The 24951-nt window shown below is 41.3% G+C and overlaps 1 protein-coding gene across 6 annotated transcripts in view; it reads right to left on the bottom strand.

Moving 5' to 3' along the window:
* Positions 1-13547, bottom strand: part of DMC1 (DNA meiotic recombinase 1) — a 39475-nt gene extending 25928 nt beyond the window's left edge. For 4 of the 6 annotated variants that reach the window (XR_003519917.2, XM_027594076.2, XM_027594077.1 and 1 more), the window contains exons 1-8: positions 13486-13547; positions 11913-11996; positions 11088-11132; positions 10008-10154; positions 7307-7389; positions 4607-4659; positions 2571-2612; positions 1207-1279 (exon numbers count right to left, since the gene is read on the bottom strand). Coding sequence is in view for 5 of the 6 variants with exons in the window: in XM_027594076.2 (XP_027449877.1) it covers positions 1207-1279; positions 2571-2612; positions 4607-4659; positions 7307-7389; positions 10008-10154; positions 11088-11132; positions 11913-11963 (494 nt within the window). In the remaining variant the exon portion in view is untranslated. The remainder of the gene's footprint in view (positions 1-1206; positions 1280-2570; positions 2613-4606; positions 4660-7306; positions 7390-10007; positions 10155-11087; positions 11133-11912; positions 11997-13485) is intronic. The other 2 variants (XM_027594078.2, XM_027594080.2) reach the window with 2 other exon arrangements.
* Between the last annotated feature and the right edge of the window lie 11404 nt (positions 13548-24951).

Here is a 24951-nt window from a genome sequence, read left to right as displayed (position 1 = left end):
CTAAGTTCTCTTGCCCTTCTGTTTATTCCGTCTATGTCTCTGGCCCTACCCCTTCTCAGAGTCCAACGTTTCCACCTGCCATGTGGATGTCCTCCTGTTCATATTTAACACACTGAAATGAAACACACCTTTTGTCTGAAACACGATCTTCCCAATTCTGTCTTTTAGCATCATTATTCTCCCATTATAAGACAAAAAAACTGACAGTAGTTTCTGAAACCTCTCTTTCCTTTGTCTACCAAATATAGTCATCAAGTCCTATCAATTTTCCTCCCTAATATTTCTTGTCCCGTTTTTCTTTTTAAGATTCTTATTTTTAAGTAATCTCTACACCCAACATGGGGCTCGAACCTACAGCCTTGAGGTCAAGAATCACATGCTCCACTCACTGAGCCAGCCAGATGCCCCTGTCCTTTTCTTTTTATTCTTCCCGCTTCCAGCCTAGCTCAAGCTCTCGTTACTTGCCTAGAATATCGCAAAAGTATCGATTTATACCCATCATCTGATTTTAAAGCCCTTCATAGCTAAGACCCAAATCACCTTTCCAGCCTTAATTCTGAAACATCTCACATTTCAATTAAACTACAATTCTTTCTGTGACCCAGTAAGGTTCTGCCTTTTTCCCTTCCGTGCTTTTGTTCTCTTCTTTCCTTTCCCTTTATTTTGAACCATGACTTTGAGTGAGTCAACAATCTTCTTCCTAACTATTAAGTACCTCTGGAGAAGTAAGAGGATTAAAAACAAATAAAATAGGGGCACCTGAGTGGCTCAGTCAGTTTGGGCGTCTGCCTTTGGCTCAGGTCACGATCCCGGAGTCCTGGGATCAATCCCCGCATCAGGCTCCTGCTCAGCAAGGGAGCCCACTTCTCCCTCTCTCTCTGCCTGCCCTTCCCCCTGCTTGTGCTCCCTCTTTTTCTCTCTCTCTGTCAGATAAATAAATAAAATCTTAAAAAAAAAACCAAATAAAATATAAGTTCCTCTCATGTATTCATTTTGTGAATTTTACACTGAACACATCTAGAGAAGTGAAACTTTTTAAATAAAAAGTGATTTGAAAACTCTACCAACAACTGATTTTCCTGTGGCTCTTCTCATTATTGCTGGTTTAGGGGATGATTACACAAATGATATATTTTAAACTTTCTTTATGGTAACATTACTACAACACACTATTATGCTAGCAACTTATTTAAATAAAAAGGTTACAAAGTATTTTCTGTATCAATGAAGATAATCTTTCCTCCTGAATAGCCACCTGCTCCTGGAAGCTGAGCTGTCACTAGGAAGCAATTAAAAAAATGAAATATTAATAGAAATGAATAAACTTTGCACAAGTAAATACATAAATTAACATAGGATTTATGTTGGTTGCAATTCTTTCACCAATCTGGCAAAAAATCATGATCCTTTAGTTCCTAAACAGCATGTTATATTTTTATATTACTAACCAGTAATATAACCATAAGGATTCCATCAGCATGGTACTTCAACAAACAATGTCAATATCTCACAATTTTTAGTTCTCCTAAAGAATAGAATTTATTACTTTCTTCCTATAAGAAACAATCACAAATATAATTTATGCTTTATAACTCATTTAAGTAACCTTTCAATTAATGCACGTCAAATTTTAAAGTGCACTTTTGTTATAAGTATTAGTAAATGACACTAAAGAATTTCTTTATATTAGGTTCATGTATTATTTCATTTATTTTTCAAAACAACCCTAAATTTGGCACTATCATTATTCCTCTTTTACTGATGGGGAAAATTAGAAAGGTGAAGCAACTTGCCCAAGGTCACACAGTTATTAATGGTAGAGCCAAGACTGGAGCTAGGTATTCTGATTCCAGAATCTGCTTCTTAACTGCGTGGCCATGCTCCTTCTGCTTAGGTCAAAGAAATGCAGAGTAACACCTTTGTACAGAAGGAGGTATTTTGTTTATTTTGTTTTAGAAAAATTTATTTTTAAATCTTTCTGAAGGCCATCTTTACTTCATGGAAAGTTAGAGATTCTAGGTCTCAACTGATTTTGTGACATTCTTTTTTTTTTTTTAAGATTTTATTTATTTTTGACAGAGAGAGAGAGTGTACAAGCAGGGGAAGCAGCAGGCAGAGGGAGAGAGAGAAGTAGGCTTCCTGCTGGGCAGGGAGCCCGACGCGGGGCTCGATCCCAGGACCCTGGAATCATGACCTGAGCCGAAGGCAGACGCTTAACCGTCTGAGCCACCCAGGAGCCCAATTTTGTGACATTCTTGTCGATAGAATATAGGAAAGATGGAATGGGTAAAATGGAGACAGTGAGGGCCTCTCCCCACCATCAATACTACACTCATATACCCATTCACTTCCTCCTTGTTTCCATTCAGGTGTTCAGAGTGTAGCAGATATAACATTACCTCAAGCATCACACATTCAAAGACTGGCTTTGGTATTTGTGTAACCATGGGCAGTTTAGTTTCCTTGCAAATTTCAGATCACATGAGATTATACAAAGTACCAAGTACAAAGTAAATTAGTAAGTGATTACTATGATTATTATTGTTACTGTGGTTGTTATGTATCCTTACCACAGAGGGTATGAGAGAGCTGGGTTTTTCCAGTACGAAATTCTGCGAAATATAGAAAACACCAAAGCCACATAGTTAATTTCTAGATATTTTCATAAAGAATGAAATATAGTCTCAGAGTATGATTTTCTTTCCAACTGTCAAATCTTACACATAAAGTACGACTGTGTCATGGATGGATCCTGCAATACAAATAACAGTAGTAAAAATAACTTTTTAAAGGTATCTGTTCACAGAACTGTCCTTTAGAAAAAATTTATTCACACCAAGTTTTCCTTAGGATTAGTCATTGTGAGATAACAGAAAAGAGGACATGGAAGCTGCACACCTCTTCCCTCATACCTTTTCCTACTCATCTTTTCCCTCTAAATGTTCATCTGTATCCTTTGTCATATCCTTTAATAAACTGGTAAACATGAGTAAATGTTTTCCTGAGTTCTGTGAGCTGCCATAACAAATTAATCAAACCCAAGGAAGGGGACATTGGAATTTTGGACCTACAGCCGGTTGGTCAGAAGCACTGGTAATAACCTGGGCTTGTAACTGGCATCTGAAGGCAGGGGACAGGTACGGGGATTCTTATGGGACTGAGCCCTTATTTAGCCTGTGGAATCTGATGCTACCTCTGGGTAGAGAGTGTCAGAATTGACTTGAATTCTTGGATACCCTGCAGGTGTCCAAGAATTGCTTGTTGTTGTGGGGGGAAACGTCCATATATTTGGTGACCAGAAGTGTCAGAAGTGAAGTGTTTGTGTGAATAGTAAAAGAGACTCACAGGAAAAAAATATACAGTAGGAAAGAACTGGGTTTTCCTTATATGGGGAAAAAAATACTGAGCTTTTTCATCTCAGTCATATAAATGAAAGTTTAAGACCCTACTACAAGGAAGGAGAGCCTAGGGTTGTCCCATTGCACTGAGATCCTCAAAGGAAAGCTGAAGTAGTCTCTGGTGGCATGCCCTACCTCCCAACAAAAGCAAATTCTCTCTGGAGAAAAACTTCCCCACTCAACAGTTTAGGTCCAGTGAGCTCCCATAGATCAAAATCAGGCAATAAGCACACAAATATCAATAAGTACACAAGAGAGTAAGCCACTAAGTCTGACAGTCAACAGAAATAATAAAAACCAGATTTATTTCTCTATGTCAACAGAAACATCAACAACAACAACAACAAAACAGACTAGTTCCCTAAGGATTGCAGATACTAGATTTGCAAGGCACAGCATATAAAATAGGTATGAATGAACTGTTATGAAGAAAAACAGAGGGGTGCCTGGGTGGCTCAGTCGGTTGAATGGCTGCCTTTGGCCCAGGTCATGATCTCAGGATCGTGGGATTGAGCCCTGCACTGGGTCGGGTTCCCTGCTCAGCGGGGAGCCTGGTTCTCCCTCTCCCTCTGCCACTCCCCCTACTTGTGCTCTCTCACTCTCTCTGTCAAATAAATAAATAAAATCTTAAAAAAAAAAAGAAGAAGAAAACTAGAAGATAGAATCAGGGAAGAAAAAAATCTACTATGTTCATGGAACATGCATATCCTAGAAATCAGATTGGTCTCATTATCCAACTACCTTCTGAAGGAATGAGAAAAAGAAAATTCTCTCTTCTTCTATGGGACTCAGAGATAAAAAGATGACAAATGCCAACAGGACCTCTCTGTTAATGTTGGAATGTATTTTTTTTAAAGATTTTATTTATTTATTTATTTGACAGAGAAACACAGTGAGAGAGGGAACACAAGCAGGGGGAGTGGGAGAGGGAGAAGCAGGCTTCCCGCGGAGCAGGGAGCCCGATGCGGGGCTCGATCCCAGGATTCTGGGATCATGACCTGAGCCCAAGGCAGATGCTTAACGACTGAGCCACTCAGGCGCCCGTCGGAATGTATTTTAAGCCCAGACTGATCCTATATTATAACTGAGATTTTAACATAAGTTTCAAAGTAGATATACAATGTACTATTGGTTGTTTTTTTTTATTATATATGTATGTGTGTATATATAATTTTTTTCATATAACAAAATATTAAGGTTCTACCTACCTCCAAAAGCTTCTGTGATTGCCATGCTTTCAATTCCACCTCCTAGCAACTTACTGGAAATAAAAAGTAAGCATTAGTAAAAGAAACAGAAATAGAGAGATCAAGAAAGGAGAAAGTGTATCATTTGTGTCATTATCTATCTATCTATCTATCTATCTGCCACAAACAGGAATTCTTGGCAGAACAAATGACACTCTATCTCTTTAGACCACAGATTCTGCTGTATATGAGCAGGATGGATCAACAAAACAACATATAAGCCCTGTTGTCCTTGATCTTACTTTGGGGTACCAATAGGAAATGTGCTATATAGACTTAAGTCTCATTATTCTTTAGAACTGAATTGGAGCTTGAACAAATGGTCTTAGTTATTAACTGGGTTGTTCATATTGTGCTTGGGACTATGTTTCGAAAAGTCAACTGAATATACATTCAGTGGGAGAATAGACAATGAACAGTAATAGGTAAGTAAATAAGTAAAATATGTGGTATGTCAGATATTATTAAATGGTATGAATAAAAATTAGATCTAGAAAGGAGATAAGGAGTACAGAGGATGAAGGCAGGGACTTTTTTGTTGTTGTTTTGTTTTTTATTATTGGGAGTTTAAATATTTAAATAAAGTGACCAGAGAAACCTCATTGAGAAGTGGACATTTTAGCAAAGACCTGAAAGAGATGACAGCAAGCCATGTAGATATAGGAGGAAAATGTGTTCCAGGCAGAGGAAACAGTAAGTGCAAAGGCCCTGAGGCAGGAGTGTATCTGGCATGTTCTAAGAATAGCAAAGAAGTCAGTGTGGTTGGTGCATAGCAAACTGAGAAAAGAATAAAGGATGAAATTAGATTAGAGAGGATTTTGGCTTTTGCTCTGAGATGATGAGTCATTAGAATAGTTTTGGGCAGAGAAATGTCATTATCTGACCTAAGTTTGTTGTTGTTGTTTCTTTTTTTAAGAGATAGTGGGGGGAGGGGCAGAGGGAGAGAATCCCAAGCAGATTCCCCACTGAGCATGGAGCCTGAGAACAAGCTCAATCCCATGACCCAGAGATCATGACCTGGGCCAAAAACAAGAGTTGGATGCTCAACAAACTGAGCCACCCAGGGCCCCTGACCTAAGTCTTAAAGAGATCATTCTGGCTCCTGTGTGAAGAATAAACAGTAGGGGCAAGGTCTGAAAAAGAGAGAAGCTAGAAGTTATTATAATACTCCAGAGGAGATGTTAACAGGTAATTTAAACGAGTAAGGTAACAGTGGAGGAAGTGGTGGAGAATTAATTGAATTATTTCCTCTTTTTTTTTCTAAACACACATATATACACACATAGGAAAAATATATAAACATTATAGTGGAAAGTTTCAAACATAAACTAAAGTGGACAAAAACAGTATTAATAATGAGCCATCATGTACCTCTCACTTAGCTTCAACAATTATCAACTATGAACTCATGGTCAATTTTTTTCATATAAACCTCCAACTACTTCCCTCCCTTTTCATATTATTTTAAGCAGATACTGGACAACATATCACTTCATCCTGAATATTTCAATAGGTATCTCTAAAAGATGAATACTCTTATTTTAAAGATAATCATATTATCATTATTACCTAAAAAAGTAGTAATTCCTTAATATCAACTATATAGTAAGTGTTCAATTTTCTAACTGTGTCATATATATCTTATTTTTTAATACTGTGCTTGAACCAGGATCCAAATAAAATCCACATATTGGGGATTAGGTAATATGTCTTTTTTAAATCTCTTTTAATCTCTAGGTCAACACTGACTTCATCTGTTTTTTGATTCCTTGTAATTTATTTGTTGAAGAAATTGAGTGGTTTGTTGTTGAAAGCAGAGCAGACAGGATTCCTTAATGAGTAAGAGTTAGGGTATGAGAGGAAAAAAAACAAAGTGCCAAGATGACACCAAGGTTTTAGTTCTGAGGATCAGAAAAGAGGCAGATCTGAGATGAGGGAGGCTTTGGGAGGTGCAGATCTGGGACAGATAACAGAAGTTTGGATTTGGACCTATGAAGTCTGAACTGCCTGGCAGACATCCAATTGGATGCAATATTTGACTATGAAATCCTTTTTTCTTGGAATATCTTGTGAGGACAGGGTTTTGAGGACTATTTTGTGGAAATACTGCTTTTGTTCAAATTGCTCTTGGCCACTCATCTAACCTACAACTAGTAATTCTGACTAGTAAGGTAGGGGGGGGAAAAAAACCACAATTTAGACAACTTGCATTAGGAAGATGATAACTATGTCTCAGGAATCATGAGAGAGTAAATAAAAAGGGAAGTTAAAGCTGCTGATGCTAAAGAGCAAAAAAACCACTGGATTATTTCTTCTAAAATATTCAACTTAAATGACTGATTTTTAAGTAAAGCCAAAAGTGAAATGGAATTTCCTTTATCAACATGAAGAAAAGGAAATGAAAAGTTAAACTGATTTTCAAGATGGTTTTTAAAATACAGGCTGATTCAGAAACGACTTATATTTTGGGTCTGAATTTTTTGCAACAAATTTAATCCTGCTTCTGCAAATCATCTGGAATTTGTTTGCTTCAGTAGACTTTCAGAAAGAAAAAAAAACCTACTACTTCAGAAAAAGAAGCTATCTCTAACAAACTCAAGAAAAGAGATACAATATTCCCAAGATTGTGTCTAGTGGTTGTAAAAAATATGAGATACACACTCAAATTCCTGGCTCCCAGTGGTGATATGGAAAACCATCTTTCTCTTCTCACTATACTCAAAGGCAGTCAAGAATCCTGGTTCCTACAGAAAGACAAAAGGAAAGGTTCAAAGGGGTATAAGATGATGGTTTTATTTCAAATGCTGCCCCAAACTCTCTATTTGATAATTAGGGTCATCATTTGATATGAGCTACAGTTCATTTGTCTTTGAAGACAGCACGAGATCATGGTTAAGAAAACAGGCTCTGGAGCTACCCTATTTAGGTTCAAAATAAGTCTGTAATCTACTTATTAGTTGTATGATTTGGGGTAAACTACTTAATCTTGATGTACTTCAATTTCCTCTTTTGGGTCAAATCAGGATAAGAATAGTGTCTCTCTCATAGGGTAGCTGTAAAGTTTAAATGAGGTATATTTATGGCATAAAGCAAAATGGTATTTTACCAAATGATTCCACTGATTTCATTGAACAGCATCATTTTCCCCTAGCTCTGGAAGTTTCAAGGAGCACAGAAATTCCAATGTTTACTATTCATGAGACAATGTATTGCAATGGTAGAAATACTACTTATTTGACAAATCAATGAGCTATAGCTGATGCAGTAGTATAACTAGTGAGAACAGGCCCTGATGTGCTCTAATGACATGGTCTAATGTATTTCCCTTTAAAAAAAAAAGATTTTATTTATTTGAGATAGAAAGAGAGAGCGCATGAGCACGAACAGTGGGGAGGGACAGAGGAATAGGGAGAAGCAGGCTCTCTACTGAGCAGGGAGCCCGAGATGGGACTCAATTCCAGGACCCTGGGATCATGACCTGAGCCAAAGGCAGATGTTTAACCAACTGAACCACCCGGGTACCCCTAATGTATTTCCCTTTTTGTTTTAAACTATCACAGTGGTTCTCAAACTTTGGAGAACTTGACAGGGGGTTAAGAAAGCCCAGGGGGGGCACATGGGTGGCTTAGTTGGTTGAGTGACTCTTGATTTTGGCTCAGGTCATGATCTCAGGGTTGTGGGATCAAGCCCCACGTGGGGCTCCACACTGGGCTTGGAGCCTACTTGGGACTCTCTCCCTCTTCCTTTGCCCCTCCCCCATCCTCTAAAATAAATAAATAAATAAATAAATAAATAAATAAATAAATAAATAAATAAAATGTTTGAATTCGGAACTCTTAAAAAAAAAGAAAGAAAGAAACAACCCAGGCCCTATCCTATTTCAATGAGTCTGGGCCTGTGTGCTCTTTATTAGCCAGTCCAGGTCATTCTGATACACACCAATGTTTGGAACCACTGTACTATGAAGTTAACCTCTTTCTCTTTCTCTCTCCCCCTCCATCCATCCCTCCCTCTCTCTCTCTCTCAATCTCTTTCTAAGAATAAACAGCTTTAGTTAAGAAAGGATGCAGACTCTGGGTATAGTAGTGGCTGCTTGAGAAGGAGAGGGATTCTTTTCTTTGATAATGGGATTTAGTTTGCAAAGAAAATAAGACCAACGCCTATGAGCTATAAATTGGCAGTTTTGCAAACTCTGGGTACTGCTCTAGGGCAATTGTGGATTTGGTCTGAGAGTATATTGCCTGAGCTTACTCAGAAGTTAGAGCAACTGGGCGCCTGGGTGGCTCAGATGGTTAAGCGTCTGCCTTCGGCTCAGGTCATGATCCCAGGGTCCCGGGATCGAGTCCCGCATCGGGCTCCCTGCTCCTTGGGAGTCTGCTTCTCCCTCTGCTTCTCTCTCTCTCTCTCTCTCTGTCTGTCATGAATAAATAAAATCTTAAAAAAAAAAAAAAAGAAGTTAGAGCAACTGAGCTGGGTTCAGAGCAGTTCAGCTAGGTCCTCTCCAAGTTCAGGACCATACTGCCAATGTCATCACTGCCACACCTCAACTGCCTCTGGGGAAGGAAATCAAATGGCTGTCAGTGAAGAGAGCTTCTAGGACTTGCTGGGAATGAGACCCTTACATACATATGTAGACATGGAGAGACTTGTTCTGCAAAGAGAGAGACTTGGTGCCTATCATTCTGCACATTACTGTTGCCAGAGCTAGTGCCTCCACTGGCCCCCAAAAGTTTAACACAAAAGCTTGAGTCAAAGGCATATGTTTTTGCTTGGAGCCTCTCAGCTGCATGGGCCACTCATAGTCTGTGGGCCAGCTACAAGGTGCGAGTTCAGCTCAGCTGTAGCTCATCTGCCTCAGTGAGCATATTCTTTGTCATATTTATCTCCACGGTACACATGTAGACCCACACCGATAGTTTATTTCTAACCCAATGGTCTCTTACCAACTGGCCTATACCAGGAGAGGGCAACTTCTTTGGTGCTGAGGGCTTCGCAGCAACCAAAGATATTATATTTGAGGAGACAAAGCAAAAATAAGGAGGAGTCAAAGCAGAGAAACAGACAGGGAGAAAAATTAATATAAAAGGAGACCAAAAAAAAGTTTTGGTAAAAATAATTACCTTTATAGTGTTCAAGTCTCTTAACACCTGTCTCAATCTATCAGAAATTAATTGTTGTTGCTTTGAAACTGAAGTGATAAAAAGTTAACATGAGGATTATAACAGATTGTGATCTATAGAAATTCAGAGTTCCCACAGTAGTTTCTGGTGTTCATGACAAGTTTCTAGCACTCAATGAGAAAGGCTATAGAGACTCATAGGGCCCTTCTAAGCTAAAATAACAAAGAATTGATTTTGCTTACAATAAGTTTGTTGGCTGCCTCTTTAATCTTGTCCACTTTTGCTTCTGAGAGCCCTTTGACATTGCATAGTGCTCTTCTTGTTGTCATTTGTATCCCTTTGATGGTACAGATTCCTACTGACTTCAGTTTCTTAATGTCAGCCACATTCTGTAAATAAAAGAATGGGTGCAGCAGATTTGATAAAATGCCAGCCTGCAAGGCTCCCATACTATGTCATGTGCTTTTGTGTCCATCTCCTTCCACCACGATGCCAATTTTATACAAGCAGCCAGGTGGAACCCACCCACCATGTAGCCAAATGTTCTGGAAATATCTGAGTAGAACATACCCAGCACGCTGCCAAATGTTCTGGCTGTGCCCTGATTTCCCAAGAATGTTAGTGAGACCATGGCAATGTAACAAGGAATTCAAAAGAAAAGTCTGTTGGTGGAAAAGCTAGCAAATTTATCACACGTTCACCCCCTCAGTTCATCTCTTTCCTTCTAGAGAGCTTCATTATGAATATGTTCTTTTAAAATTAAATTTTTTTCCCTCTACCCTTGGGGAATGCAAATAACTACATCACCAAAGGACCAGGATTTTCTCTTGCTCCTATTTTCTAAATCCAGCTGAAAGAGATTAAATGTGAGGACTTCAAGAGATAATGTCAGAGAAGTTTTACTATCAGTGAACTGCTGGTGAAATTCATCTACTTACTCAAAGTCCAGTATCAGTCAACATCATTTACTCTAATCACCTGCCACAGAACTGAATTTTCTGTTGATGAAGACAGAGGTAGGTAGCTCTGGATACCTCCAGTTGGACCAGCGGTTCTTGACTAGGGGCAGTTTTGCCCCCTTAGGACACTTGACAATGTCTGGAGAAATTTTTGGTTGTCATAACTAAGAGGGGTGCTACTGGCATATAATAAATGGTCAGGAGCCAGGGATGCTGCTAAACACCCTACAAATCCACAGGACAGCCCCCCGCAACTAAGAATTACCCAGCCCCAAATGTCAATAGGGTCAAGGCTGAGGAACCCTGAATTGAACAATTTCATACTGAAAAATTACTTACATTGAAAATTGAAAAAATACTTACAATTCCATGTTTTTGTAACAGGTCAATGTCTTGAAACAAAGATTCCTGAAGGAGATGGAACAGAAAAAAATGGAGCTTTGATTCTTCATATCCAATTGTATCATATCTTTTATTTTTTTCACTTTAAATTTTTTATTGTTATGTTAATCACCATACATTACATCACTAGTTTTTGATGTAGTGTTCCATGATTCATTGTTTGTGCATAATACCCAGTGCTCCACACAGAACGTGCCCTCTTTAATACCCATCACCAGGCTAACCCATCCCCCCACCCTGTATCATATCTTTTAAAGAGTTAATTCAATATTATAAGTCACTCCAAAATGCCTCAAATTCCACTTCTCTAGACAGATTGAGTTATGATCAATAAAGTTTTTTCAAAAACATTGTTACATACTTAGAAGATGCACCCACACTGAAAGGGCTGGGAAGCCCAACATTTTTGTCATGTCCTGTCCAGATTTTTAAGACCTTAACCCAAAGGAGTGGAACAACATTTACTCTTTTAAAAAAATATGTTTTCTCAACTTTCTGCCCCACCAGACTTTGAACTCTTTCCTCTGCTATTCGGTACCAGCGTGCATTGATACCATTATGGCTGCACCAGTTGTTAGGTTATTAAAATACTTTCATGCTAGTTGCTAAGTAGCTAATCTTAGCACCCCTTGCCAAACAAGTTGTTACATATTTGTAATATTGCCTCTCTCTAAAACTATGCTTTCTTTCCATTCTCAGTTTCTAAAAATAATAGCAAACAGAGAAGGAACTTCATTTTTGTGGAATGACTGAACGTCTACCCATATTTCAACATTCTAGCCATACCTCTTCATCTTGGAATCCTGGTTCTTCCAGCACAACTTGATCCTCCTTCATCTTGAAAGGTGAGCAGCAGAAAAATAATCACTTCTGGGAAAATAAGAAATATTTTAAGAAGTATAGATCATATAGTACAAAACCCTTTGCCCAGAGACTTCCTTGAGCAATTAGAGAAACATTTAGTTTAGAATGACTGAGCTGGCCTATCTTCTTTTTGCTGGGCACGTGACATTATTTCTTTCATGGGTGTATGTACGTGAGGGTGGGGGACTTTGTTTCCACTCCTTTTCCTGAAAATTGGTTACCTTTTCTCATCTTTTGATTTCCTATAGCACAGATATCATGACTGTCTGGCTAATATCCTTTCTGTTTTCTTGGAATGCTATTTAGCATTGCGTGTTGCAGTTTAACCTTTCAGGTTTATGTTAACAACACCTCACGAATTTTGACGTCCTGTCATTCTTCCTGCATCTTCCCTGGCTCCTAGAACTTAGTCTACCCTCAATCAATAGATTTCATTTTTCTCATATATGATGAATGCCTTCCTGCTTCCTAATTATGAATGGGCTCTCTTGCAACATATCTTTGTTTCATAAAACATTAGATCTATTTTGTTTTATAATACTTACTAGTCTCTAACTTTTTTTAAGATTTAAAGTTATGGTAGATACCCAATATTATGGTAACATGAGGGCCAATAAGCAGATAAATGGAGCCTTTAACACTCTAGTAGTTGTTTTAAGATCTCAGGAATCTACGAGGCATGACTGTAGAATAAAATGTGGTCCGAGTTATCAGTTTTCTTGGTTTATTGAATTTTCTTGCTTCCTACCAAAGTCATGGTTGGGGCCTGGCAGAAGGGAACTAACGTAGAGGTATGATTGCTATCACCTAATTCCGCTAAACAGCAAAATATCTGAGGCAAAGAGGAGACAATGTGAATGGGATCTTCGGGAATATTGTACCCCAGACAGGTAATCATATATAGGACTACCCCAAATTCTGCATTGACTGTTCTCATTGAAGAAGAAAATCGTTCATTTCTTCTCGCCTTGATAAAAAGAAAGATAGCCATGGACGGATGGAAGAGCTGGATCCTAAAGTAGGCTCCCTGACACCTCGCTTTCAGGGGTCGTCGCGGGGGAGCCTGGTCCACGTCCCACGCGCCGCCATGGGCATTTTCGGACACCCAGTTCCCTCCTAACGAGGCCGAGGAGGCCGCATGAAGACTTAGGTCCGCCTTGCTTTAAAACAATGCTGCTGGAAATCCCTCGGGATCACTGAGATTTCCTCCCGGGGGTGGGGACAGAACGCATAAAGTCACTAGCCCAGGGCCCAGCGACGACCACCAAGCACCACCAAAGAAAAGAACCCTTTGGTTTCCCCTCACATTCTTTTTCTTTTTTCCCCCTCACATTCTTCACACGCTTGCCCTTTCTGCCACAAACCCCGCTCGCACCCACAGTCCCCCCGAGGTTTTCAAGGTGACTCCCTTCCGCCCCCCGCCCGGGGTTTCCCGTCCTCAGGGATTCTGACTCCGAACCAGAACGCTGAGACTGGCAGCCCTCGCATCACTGACCAGGAGGTTTGGCGCCAACGGACGAGAGTTTGGGCGCCTGCCCTGCGTGGACCGGGCCGGGCAATGGCCGAGGGGGCGTGTCCACAGGGGGCGGGGCGGAGAGTGAGGGGGCGTGTCCACAGGTGGGTGCAGGACAGGGTGGGGCTGAGACTGAGACCCGGCGGAGAACGAGAGGGCGGGCCCACATTGGGCGGGGCGGGGCCCATGTGGGCGGGGTCCGGGTGGGTAGGCATGGGGGAGGAGGAGCTAGGAGCAGAGTCTCCACGAACCTCGCGCGATGGCTCGCTGGGGTGAGGGAGGGACTCTGAGGCGGAGGAAGTGTCCTGAGGAGAGGGGCTGTGATACAAGGGGAGGCTGGGGGACTCCCTTGAGCTGAGGGAGATGCTGAAGTCGGGGAGAAGACTCCAAGGTGGGGGCACGGAGGAGACGCGTGGAAATCAGGGGGCACTGAGGTGGGTGCTGAGGGGAAGACAGGCTGCTGTGAGAAAGAAGGCCCTAAGGTGGGGGTTGTTCCGAAAGGGAGAGAGGCCGCTGGGAAAGGGTCATGAGGTGGAAAACCAAGGCGGGGAGGGGTGCTCAGTGAAGGTGGCTGACGTGGCGGCAGGTGCTGCGCAAAATGCTTATCTTGTTCGGGACCCTCGGGTCAGGAGGTCGAATATGGATCTTCACTAACACCTCAGCGTTCCTAGTTTCTCTCCCTTCTCTGTGCCTCTCATACCATCCGCGGCTCTCTAGTCTGTGTGAGGCACCCAGGGCCCATTCAGGATGGAGAGTAATTTTTCTGCGTCTTAACTTGAAATTTTAAATAGACAACAGAAGCCAAACATATTTTGGTCCAGCTTTTAAATAGAAATTTGGGGCCCGCCTTCTTGCCAGCACAGCCGTCTCTGGCAGCGTCATCTTGCTCGCCTTAAATGGAGACTGACTGTTGATGAGAGTCGTGAAACATTTGAAAGAGCATCTGTTGAGGTGGAGGCTATGATGAGTATCTGTGCAAACAGTTCTTTGAGTTCAAGACCTAGTACAGGACGACCCTTTTTCTTCAGTGTCTGAATCATTTTGCTGGAATAAATAGCAAAAAAAAAAAAAAAAAAATCCCACAATAGCAGTTGGCATTTTGTAGGACATTTTCCCCCCAGAGTGGATTGTTTAAAAAGCCAACAAATATCTGCTGTAGCTCCTTCAAAATCTTATTTTCCAGAAGCATAGCCTCTCCTTTAAGTTTAAATGGAAATCAGTGCCCAGTCTGGGGATGAACTGGATAGAGATGATAGGCCTTCCCGTTGAGACCTCACCTAAAATAACTGTAGTAACTTCTTTTTTTTTTTTTCTCCCAAAGATTTTATTTATCCGACAGAGAGAGAGACACAGTGAGAGAGGGAACACAAGCAGAGGGAGTGGGAGAGGGAGAAGCAGGCTCCCCGCTGATCCCAGGATCCTGGAATCTTGACCTGAGCCGAAGGCAGATGCTTAACGACTGAGCCACTCAGGCGCCCCCTGTAGTAACTTCTGAGCAACTTGTTAGGTGAGGACATGAAGTGTATGGAAGAGCTGCTAAGAGCACAGCAAGACGATTTAGGGAAATATAACATATGTAGTTTGGTGTAGTGACAGCTGGGAGAGAGAAATGTTCATAATATTTGAAGGTTGTGTGCACTACACTTAAAGAAACAGAAAATGAGCTTGGTAACGACAAATTCGTAAAATGAGGATAAAAATTGTGTTTGGATATGATATTGATGGTTATGTGCAACTTAAAAAAATTTTTTTAAACCAAAAACTGGGGGCAGTTAAGAAGTATACTTGAAGACTTTTCCACTCAAATCAGGACCAAAAGAAAAGGACTAGCCTTTCATATCATATAAAAATTCTGAATATGATGACGGTGGTATTTCAAATCAGTGGGGAAATGATGAATTCAGTAAATGGTGTTGGAACAACTAGGTAGCCATCTGGAAGAAAAATAAAATTGGAACCATACTTCACACCTTATACCAAGATAAATTCCAGATGGATCAAGAGATTAAATCTGAATGTAATAATAAAAGTGCTAGAAGACAACAATTTTTCATTATCCCAGAATAAGAAAAATCTTTTTAAATATGACACAAAACTCAGAAGCCATAAAAGACTTATAAAAACGACTACATTAAAAAAAAAAAAACTGTGTTGCAAAATGCTAACTTTCCTATTTTAGATAAGAGTATAGGGAGCCAGAGCTTTTATATCAAGTAGTAACTAATTAGTAATTATGTCGAATAGCTTTCCCAATTTCTCAAATCCTTCGGTGAGTCCACAAATTCTCTACAAAATTTTAAAAAATTGTGTCATTTTTATGGTATTTTAAAAACAACAACAAAACCAGGCAGTGGGATTACCTGAATTTTAAACCATTACACTTTACTGCCCCTCTGTGGACAGCCACCTTATAATCAAGTAAAGGCATATGATCCCAACTGTCTGCAGTTGGGTTTCCTCAAACTGGTGCCTGTGGATACATATTCTTGGAGTCTCAAGAGCTCAGAAATGAAAAATGCTTTAGTAGAGAACTTAAGAATGAAAGATCATTGGGTGCCTGGGTGGCTCAGTCGTTAAGCGTCTGCCTTTGGCTCAGGTCATCATCCCAGGGTCCTAGGATAGAGCCCCACATCGGGCTCCCTGCACAGCAGGAAGCCTGCTTCTCCCTCTCCTACTCCCCCTGTTTGTTTTCCCTCTCTCGCTGTGTCTCTCTCTGTCAAATAAATGAAATCTTAAAAAAAAAAATGAAAGATCATCACACAAAAAAGAATTTCACTGGGTGTCTCCCCTTAAACATTTAATTCATTCAGAAGATGTTTACTGAATCCCTACTATTTGTCAGACACTGTGCTAGGTGTTAGGTACTAGGGATTCAACAACCAACAAGATACAAACCCTAATGGGGGCTATAGATTGGTATGTATATAGGCAATTGCAGACACACACACACACACACACACACACACACACACACACACACACACACACACACACACACACACACACACACACACACACACACACACACACACACACACACACACACACACACACACACACACACACACACACACACACACACACACACACACACACACACCAGTCATTTGGGGGCTTTCTCATTTATTTAGATTTCCAAATTTGAAAAACTTCTGACTTCAGCACGTAGCTGCCCAGAGAGGCATGCCCCGACAGGTTATTTAACCAACATTTACTAAATACAGCTTGATGGGGCAACTGGGTGGTTCAGGTCATAATCCCAGGGTCCTGGGATCAAGCCCCACATCAGGTTCCCTGCTTAGTAGGGAGTCTGCTGCTCTCCCACTCCTCCTGCTTGTGCTCTCTCTCTCAAATAAATAAAACCTTTAAAAACAAATAAACACAGCTTGATCCCAGCTCTCTGCTGGATAATGACATGAAGACAGGTCTCTGCCCTTCAGGAGCCATGAGTCTAGTAGGGGAGATAGACACTGAAACATAATCACAGAGGCTTATTTAGGGAACTGCAAGTGGTTCTGCTGGGGTGGAAGATGCTAAGGAAAAAGCAGCTCTCAGAAGTGCAGGAGAGAAGCTAAAGGTAACATCTGATGACAGCCAACAATTATAGCACTTCCTCCTTTCCACAGATTAATGCAACCACTCATCACAAAGACACCATGAGATAGGAACTCTTATTACCACTATTTACAGATGGGGGAACTGAGGGACCACAGGTGAAGTAACTTGCTTGAGGCTCATAGTCTGGCTCCAGCATCCATGCTCTTAACCAATATACTAAACCAGCATATGGCAGACCCTGTATATTCATATGTGATTTTATTTTCCATTTATAGAAGTATGGTTTCAGCACACATAGTGGCAACTAAACCAGGCTTCATAGTACAGTTCAGCCAGTTACTAGCTGTGTTGTCTTGGAGAAATAATTTAACCTCTGTGCCTCAATTTCCTCATCTGGAAACCAATAATAATAGTACTGAGTTGTTGTGAGAATTAAACGGGTTAATACACGTGAAGTATTTGGGCTGCTGTGTGAATAATGGGCTGAAGGGGGCAAGAGAGAGACCAAAGAGAATACCTAGGAGAAAATTGTGTTAGTCAAAGCCAGGGGTGGCTTCAGCCAAGAAAGGCCTCTTGAAAGTGGGGAAAATTGTACCTCACTCACAGAGCTATAGTGAGAAGACAATAAAATAATGTGGAAATATGCTTAAACATGTTTAGTTCAGGGGCACCTGGCTGGCTCAGTCGGTGGAGCGAGTGACTCTTGATCTTGGGGGTGTGAGTTCAAGCCCTACCTTGGATGTAGAGATTACTTAAAAATAAAATCTTAAAAAAAAAGTGTTTAGTTCGTAGTAAAAACCTTGAATTAGTTTATTATGGATAACTTCTAATATATACAAAAGTAATATAATATTTTCAGAACCCAGCTTCAACAACTTTCAACACATGGACAACCTTATTTCACTTATATCTCCATCCACTTACTCCCTCTCCTATTATTTTGAAGCAAATTCCATACATCATATAATTTCTTATGTGAATATTTCAGTATGTATCTCTAAAAGATAAGGACTATTTTTAAAAACATAACCACAATGCCATTAGCACACTTAAAAATTAATAACTTTTAAAATCAAATACACAGGCAGCATTCAAATATTCAGTTGTCTCATCAATGCCATCTATTTTTTTTTTAAGATTTTATTTATTTGACAGAGAGAGAGAGAACACAAGCAGGGGGAGTGGGAGAGGGAGAAGCAGGCTCCCCACTGAGCAGGGAGCCTGACGTGGGGCTCTATCCTAGGACCCTGGGATCATGACCTGAGCCAAAGGCAGACGCTTAACTGACTGACCCACCCAAGGTGCCCCAATGCCATCTGTTTTGTTTTTTTTTTTAAGATTTTATTTATTTATTTGACAGAGAGAGACACAGCGAGAGAGGGAACAGAAGTAGCGGGAGTAGGAGAGAGAGAAGCAGGCTTCCCGCTGAGCAGGGAGCCCGATGCGGGGCTCGATCCCAGGACACTGGGATCATGACCTGAGCCGAAGGCAGACACTTAACGACTGAGCCACCCAGGCGCCCTGCCATCTGTTTTTTTAGTTTGCTTCAACTGGGATCAAAAAATGTCTACATGTAGCAACTGATTGATGCTTTTTGACTCTCTTTTGAAAAACCTATAGATTTCCTTCTTTTTTCCTTGTGACTTATTTGTTTAAAAAAATGGAGTCAGGGGCGCCTGGGTGGCTCAGTCGTTAAGCGTCTGCCTTCGGCTCAGGTCATGATCCCAGAGTCCTGGGATCGAGCCCCGCATCGGGTTCCCTGCTCCGCGGGAAGCCTGCTTCTCCCTCTCCCACTCCCCTTGCTTGTGTTCCCTCTCTCGCTGTGTCTCTCTCTGTCAAATAAATAAAATCTTTAAAAAAAAAAAAGGAGTCATTTTTTAAAATATTTTATTTGTTTATTTGAGAGAGAGAGAGAAAACACGGGGGGGAGGGGAGAGGGGCAGAGGGAGAACAGACTCCCCGCTGAGCAGGGAGCCTGACTCCACTCAGGGCTCATCCCAGGACTCTGGGATCATGACCTGAGCCAAAGGCAGATGCTTAACCAACTGAGCCACGCAGGCATCCCAAAAATGAAGTCATTTTTCAAAATGCAGTTCTCCAGAGCCTCGATTTTGCTGACTCCATCCTGGTGTGATATGCTCCTCTATCCTCTATATTTCCTATTACTGTAGTTGGATGTAAAGTCTAGATCAGATCCAAGTTTGGTTATTTGGTAACGATTATTTTATAGGTGGTCTACCATTAGGAGGCATTTAATGACTTTTTATCTTTGGGGATGTTAGCAGCTGCTGCTGATCAACCTAGATTAATTCATTAGGGGTCACAAAATAGTAATATTTTAATTCTATTGTTCCTTTTTAATTTATTAAGTGGAATACTTCTAAAAGAGAAACTTCCCCTCATCTACTGTTTGGTTACCTGGTAATAAGGTTTGTATGGAAATGACATGATAAATGCTGACTTTTTTCCCTTTATTTACCAGGTTTCATAATAGTGAATTGGTTCCCTAGTATCTTTCAATGGTGATGAATTAATCTTTTTAAAGCAATAATATGGGCAATCCTCTGGGGTCCCCTCCCTTTTCGGGAGCCTTGTACTATCACTTTACCATCGTTCAATAAACCTTGCTTTGCTGCCCACCAAATAAATAAATAAATAAATGAACAAATAAAGCGATAATATGAATGTATAAGTGAAAATGTATTTGACGTGCTTCAATCCATGGCAATGATTATTATTACAATGTTTAAATCATCCCAACCTTTTTTTTTTTTTTAAGTAAGCTCCACGCCCAATGTGGGGCTTGAACTCATGACCCTGAGATCAAGAGTCACATACTCTACTGCCTGAGCCAGCCAGGTACCCCTAAAAAAGATGGGAATCTTTAGCCAATGAGATCCCAAGTTGGCTCCTGACTTTTTCTGGCCGGACCCTATCTTGAGCAGCTTCTTTGTTGTCTAGTGTAGCAAGAGCTTGTGTGTTCATCTCATGATTTCCCTGCCCTAGACCAGTAATCAGACATTTCTTCAAGGATCCCTGAATCCTTTTAGTGCAAATAGTATTTCAAGACCACAGTCTGGGGCATTGCTACTGCAGTCTTTATTTCTAGGTCATTTCAATGGATAGAGTTAGGAAATAGTTTTTTTGTTTCTGTTTTAAATAGCTTGAGATGTAACATACGAGAGAGTGCACGTGCTTAAAATGTGTCTACACCTGAGAACCTTTCACCACAATGAAGACAGTGAACATATCCATCACCCCAAAAGTTTCTTCAGGCTTCTTTGTAACTCCTTCCAGTCTCTCCTCCCCTCCCCTCTCTAGATATCCCTCCTCTCGGTTACTCAGGCAACTGTTTTTTTTTTTAAACATAAAATACATCCTTAATTCATCATCAGTTCAAAATCAGGACAGTAGGATTTTAACTTCATCTCTTCTAGTTTAATGTCTGAATTTCCTTTCTCCAATGGTGAGGATGCTGGTTCTCAGCAACACGGAGAATGACAGAATTGGAGTGTTACACAATTACTCATTTGTTTTATCCATTACAGTAAATGCTTCTTAAATATTAGTTCCCTACAATGCTCTACCCCCTTCCCCTTATAAAGGGCAAAGTATTCTTCACCATAATTTTCCCTTTTAATATTTACAAAGCACAGAGACAGGTCTTTTCATCTTGAACTCCTGAGAGGCCTATGGTTAGGAGTCCTCAGTAATTTCTAGAAGGGGTCTGTGCAGAGATCTTGGCCCCAAGCTGTGCAAAGGATTGTCCTGAAAGACAGCAATGCAGTTTGTCCTGGGTTCAGAAAACCAGGAGACCTTCTTCTGGGTGGGGGCTAGTAGAAACAGATAGGTTGACAGGCGATTACATCCACTATGATAACTGCTACCATGATGGAGGGGCATGAAAGGCTGTGGGAGTGTATAGAAGGGGTCCATGTGCCAGCTTTGCTGGTGGTGTATCAGGGAAGGCTTCCTGAAGGAGAGGATGTCTATGTGGGGTCCTGAAGGAGGAGCAGGAATGAGTGATGTTGGGATTTTCAGGTACAGAAGCAGCCACAGGTGAAAGGCCCAGAAATAGGAGAGAGTATGGCTCCTTAGAGAAAATAAATAAAGAGCTAACTATAATTTGAATAGTGGGAAGGGAAGGGGTGAGAAAGCTCTGGTTATCTTATATGGTGCCTTGTACATGGCAAGTGCTCCGTATGTCCTGGTTTCAGGAGGAGTATATTTATTAACAGCAATGACAACAACAATAGCTGGTAGCAATGACCAAGTGAAATACCCTGTGCCAGGAACTTCACATAAATTACCTCATTTAATGATCACAACACTACTGCTAGGCAGGCATTCCCTTTCTGCATTCAAGAAAACAAGTTCAGAAAAAGTTCAGCTACTAGGCCTAAAGTCATACATCTATTTTGAGGAAGGGTAGAGACTCAAGCCCTGAATTTTCTGGGGCCAAAGCTTGAACTTTTTCCTTATCACCCTTCCCCCATCCCTTTCCTGGGACTATTCAAGTGAATATACATATCTGTGGGAGACACTGGAGATCCCAAGAATGCACTTATTTTCTTTTTTTGATTTTTTTTTTAAGATTTTATTTATTTGAGAGAGTGAGAAAGAGAGAGAGAGAGAGCACGAGAGGGAAGAGGGTCAGAGGGAGAAGCAGACTCCCCGCTGAGCAGGGAGCCTGATGCGGCACTCGATCCGGGGACTCCAGGATCATGACCTGAGCCGAAGGCAGTCGAAGAATGCACTTATTTTCTTCTTGGTTCAGGCAAATAGCCATCTGCTTATTCTCTTCCCACTTGGCATTGCCAGGCAGACAGCTCTAACACAGACCAGGTCACTCCCTAGTGCCCTGAGGTCCGAGGGATGAAAGCCACACCCATCAGCCCAGCTTCTTCCACTTACTGGCCCCCATACCTCTGAGTCTCAGGGAAGCCGCTTTCCATTTGTTTTTTCTTGGATTCCACACAGATTTCTGGCAAAGCATTAATGTATTTATTGGCGTCTACATCCTTTCCCCTCTTCCAGACTGTGCGCCTTAAGGCCAGGGACTGTGGCTTTATTCATCTCTGTATCCTCAGGGACTGCTGCAGGCCTGGTAGAAAACAGACTCTATCTAGAAGGCTTGCTCAACCCCTCCAAGCCCCAGTGTCCTCCCAGGAGAAATGGAGGGGACAATACTTACCTTGTGGGGAGACATTAGGAGGGTGAACCAAGATAATGTCTAAGCAGGACTTACCAGAGTACTCAGCACATCTGAAGTACTCAATAAACGTCTCAGAAGTACTCAATAAACATCTCCTATGATTACGATTACTGTGTTATATAATAATATGAAATCTTCCATAGTATTACTACTAATAAGCCTATTTAAGGAAGAGAACAGAGTAATGAATCTTATTAAAGTGAAATGAATTAGTTGTTTTCTTCTTCCATTCTGAAATATTAGAATGTCAGAAACAATAGTATTTATAAGCCCCTCTTAACCTGAGAGAGGCCATAGCCCAAAGCAGTGGGGTGAAAACCATGCCGCTATATTCCAGTTTCAGTGGCTGTTTCTCTAATCAAAGGAAAAAATAAATTGATAAAGCTTTTCTTCATAATAAGTTTACTTCTTAACACTTCCCTTAAAAGTAGGCTGTAGGGCAGGCCCTAGAGTCTGGCTGCTGGTTTCAAATCCCGGCTTTTCTGTCTGCCAAAGGTGAGAGCTTGGGCAGTGGTCACTAAACCTCTCTGAGCCTCAGCTGCCTCAGTTATAAAATGAGGACAACACCCCATATCTTACAGGAGTGCTATGGGCATTAAAGCCTACAAAGACCACGCTTAGAACAGAGTAAGGACCTGGCCAGCACGACTCTGTTGGGTGCCCTTGCTCAAAGTGATAAAATGAATGATAAGTAAAAGTTGTAATGAAGAAAAAAAATTAATCTGTAAAAAGTTGTAATTTCTTAACATATTATATGTTACTTTATAAGATACCAAAGTTTGCAGATATACTGAAGATCCATATTCTACGCTACTCAATAGTCCTTTATTTGGGTTCCAGAATTTAAAGCAGTGATATTTTTATGGGCTTCTGCAAAGAGCACCACGACTTCTGGCTGTCCTGTCCCCAACACATGGGAGAATCAGGGCTCTGAGCTCAGGAAAACGCCTTGCCAGCCTCTTCCTCCACCCCAGAGCAGTAATCCTGTAAAACAATGGCTAGATGGTTTCTCCAAATTGGGTCTGCCCCAAACCTCCCCGTCCAGACTGGTCCAATGTACAGTTGACCCATAAGGAACCTGGGCCTCGACTCAAGTGAGCCTCAGCTGCCTCCTTTTAAAAACAGGAAAAATAAAATTTACCTAGACTTGAATGGGACAATGGAATATTCCTAGCATAGGGCCAAGACAACTTCCCCCAATTCCCCTTCCAGCATTTGTAATAGGAGGAACAGGTCTGCTCTTCTTCAGGCTCTGAAGAGTCTGGGGTCACCAGTCCTTAGTGATGTCTGAAAGAAGTGTCTGGGGAGACATTTTTGGATCCTGGTTGTGCCCTCTCTTAATGTGAAACTCACAGGGATGCCTGGGTGGCTCAGTCGGTTAATCGTCTGCCTTTGGCTCAGGTCATGATCCTGGGGTCCTGGGACGGAGTCCCACATCAGGCTCCCTGTGCAGCGAGGAGTCTGCTTCTCCCTCTGCCCCTCCCCCTGTTTGTGCTCTCTCTCTCTCCCTCTCAATAAATAAAATATTTTAAAAAAAATGTGAAACTCTTGGAGCTTGGAGGCTCTTCCCTGCAGGTAAGAATTTGTGTGTTTTCTGGAGCTTCACCATTTCAGTGCCCGGTGGTGGCTATGTAGGGTAAGGACTGCCCTAAGAGGTAAGAACTCAGCTGGTCCAGGGCCCAGAAAACCCAGGAGTCCTTCTGGGCTGGCCTGGGCTAGGCCAGTGGTCTCAAACAGGCATGCTCAGAGATGTCCTGGTTGAAGGAATGTAAGAAGCTTTATGAAACAATGATACAGTGACTATTATAACTACCAAGTTCTATGCCAGGCTCTTTATATGGGTTAGCTCTTCACACATAACAACCATCCACATTTCTTAGGGACAAGGAAACAGGCTCAGACAACGAAGGTACTTGACCTGGGGGTCACAGAAGGAGCAGAACAAAGATTCAAAACCCCAGATCTTTTTAGAATAAAGTCTACTGTACTTTTAGAGTTGCTGCTTCATCTGCCATCAGGACTTTTAAAATCCAAATACTTTTAAAATCCACAACTCCCCAAGACTTAGAAAATAAAGTGCTTCATGGATATCCCTTCCTGATTTGTTCAGGGATCTTCTCTGTGTTCACCTCTCCTGGGACCCCCCTCACACACTTTCTTGATCCCCGCCATGCTAATTCCTGCCTCTGAGCCTTTGCCTTTGCTGCTCCATCCGCCAAGAATGCCATGTCTTTCCTCCTCCTCCTCCTTTGTCCTGGCAAACACCTTCTTATCTCTTCCAGATTCAGGTCAAGGAACACCACTTCTGTAAAGTGTTTCTGGGGGCACTGGCTGGCTCAGTCAGAAGAGCGTACAACTCTTGAGCTCGGGGGTTGTGAGTTTGAGCCCCATGTTGGGTGTAGAGATTACTCAAAAAAATCTTAAAAAAAAAAAAGTTTCTGCATGGCTCCTGGGGTCCCCTCTGTCTAAAAGCACCTCCAGAGCTTAGGGTGTTTATTTGTTGATACATTTGCCTTCTCTCTACCAGACTATGAGCTCCTTGAAAATAGGGACTGTGTGTTAACTACAGTATTTTACCCAGTGTCTATTGCAGGGAACTTCTGAAACCTCTTCTTTTCTTCTTCTTTTATTTATTTATTTAGAGAGAGCCGGGGAGGGGCAGAGGGAGAGGGAGA

This window comes from Zalophus californianus, chromosome 9, assembly GCF_009762305.2.
Source record: "Zalophus californianus isolate mZalCal1 chromosome 9, mZalCal1.pri.v2, whole genome shotgun sequence".
Lineage (NCBI taxonomy): Eukaryota > Metazoa > Chordata > Mammalia > Carnivora > Otariidae > Zalophus > Zalophus californianus.
This window is presented reverse-complemented; position numbering and strand designations above follow the sequence as displayed.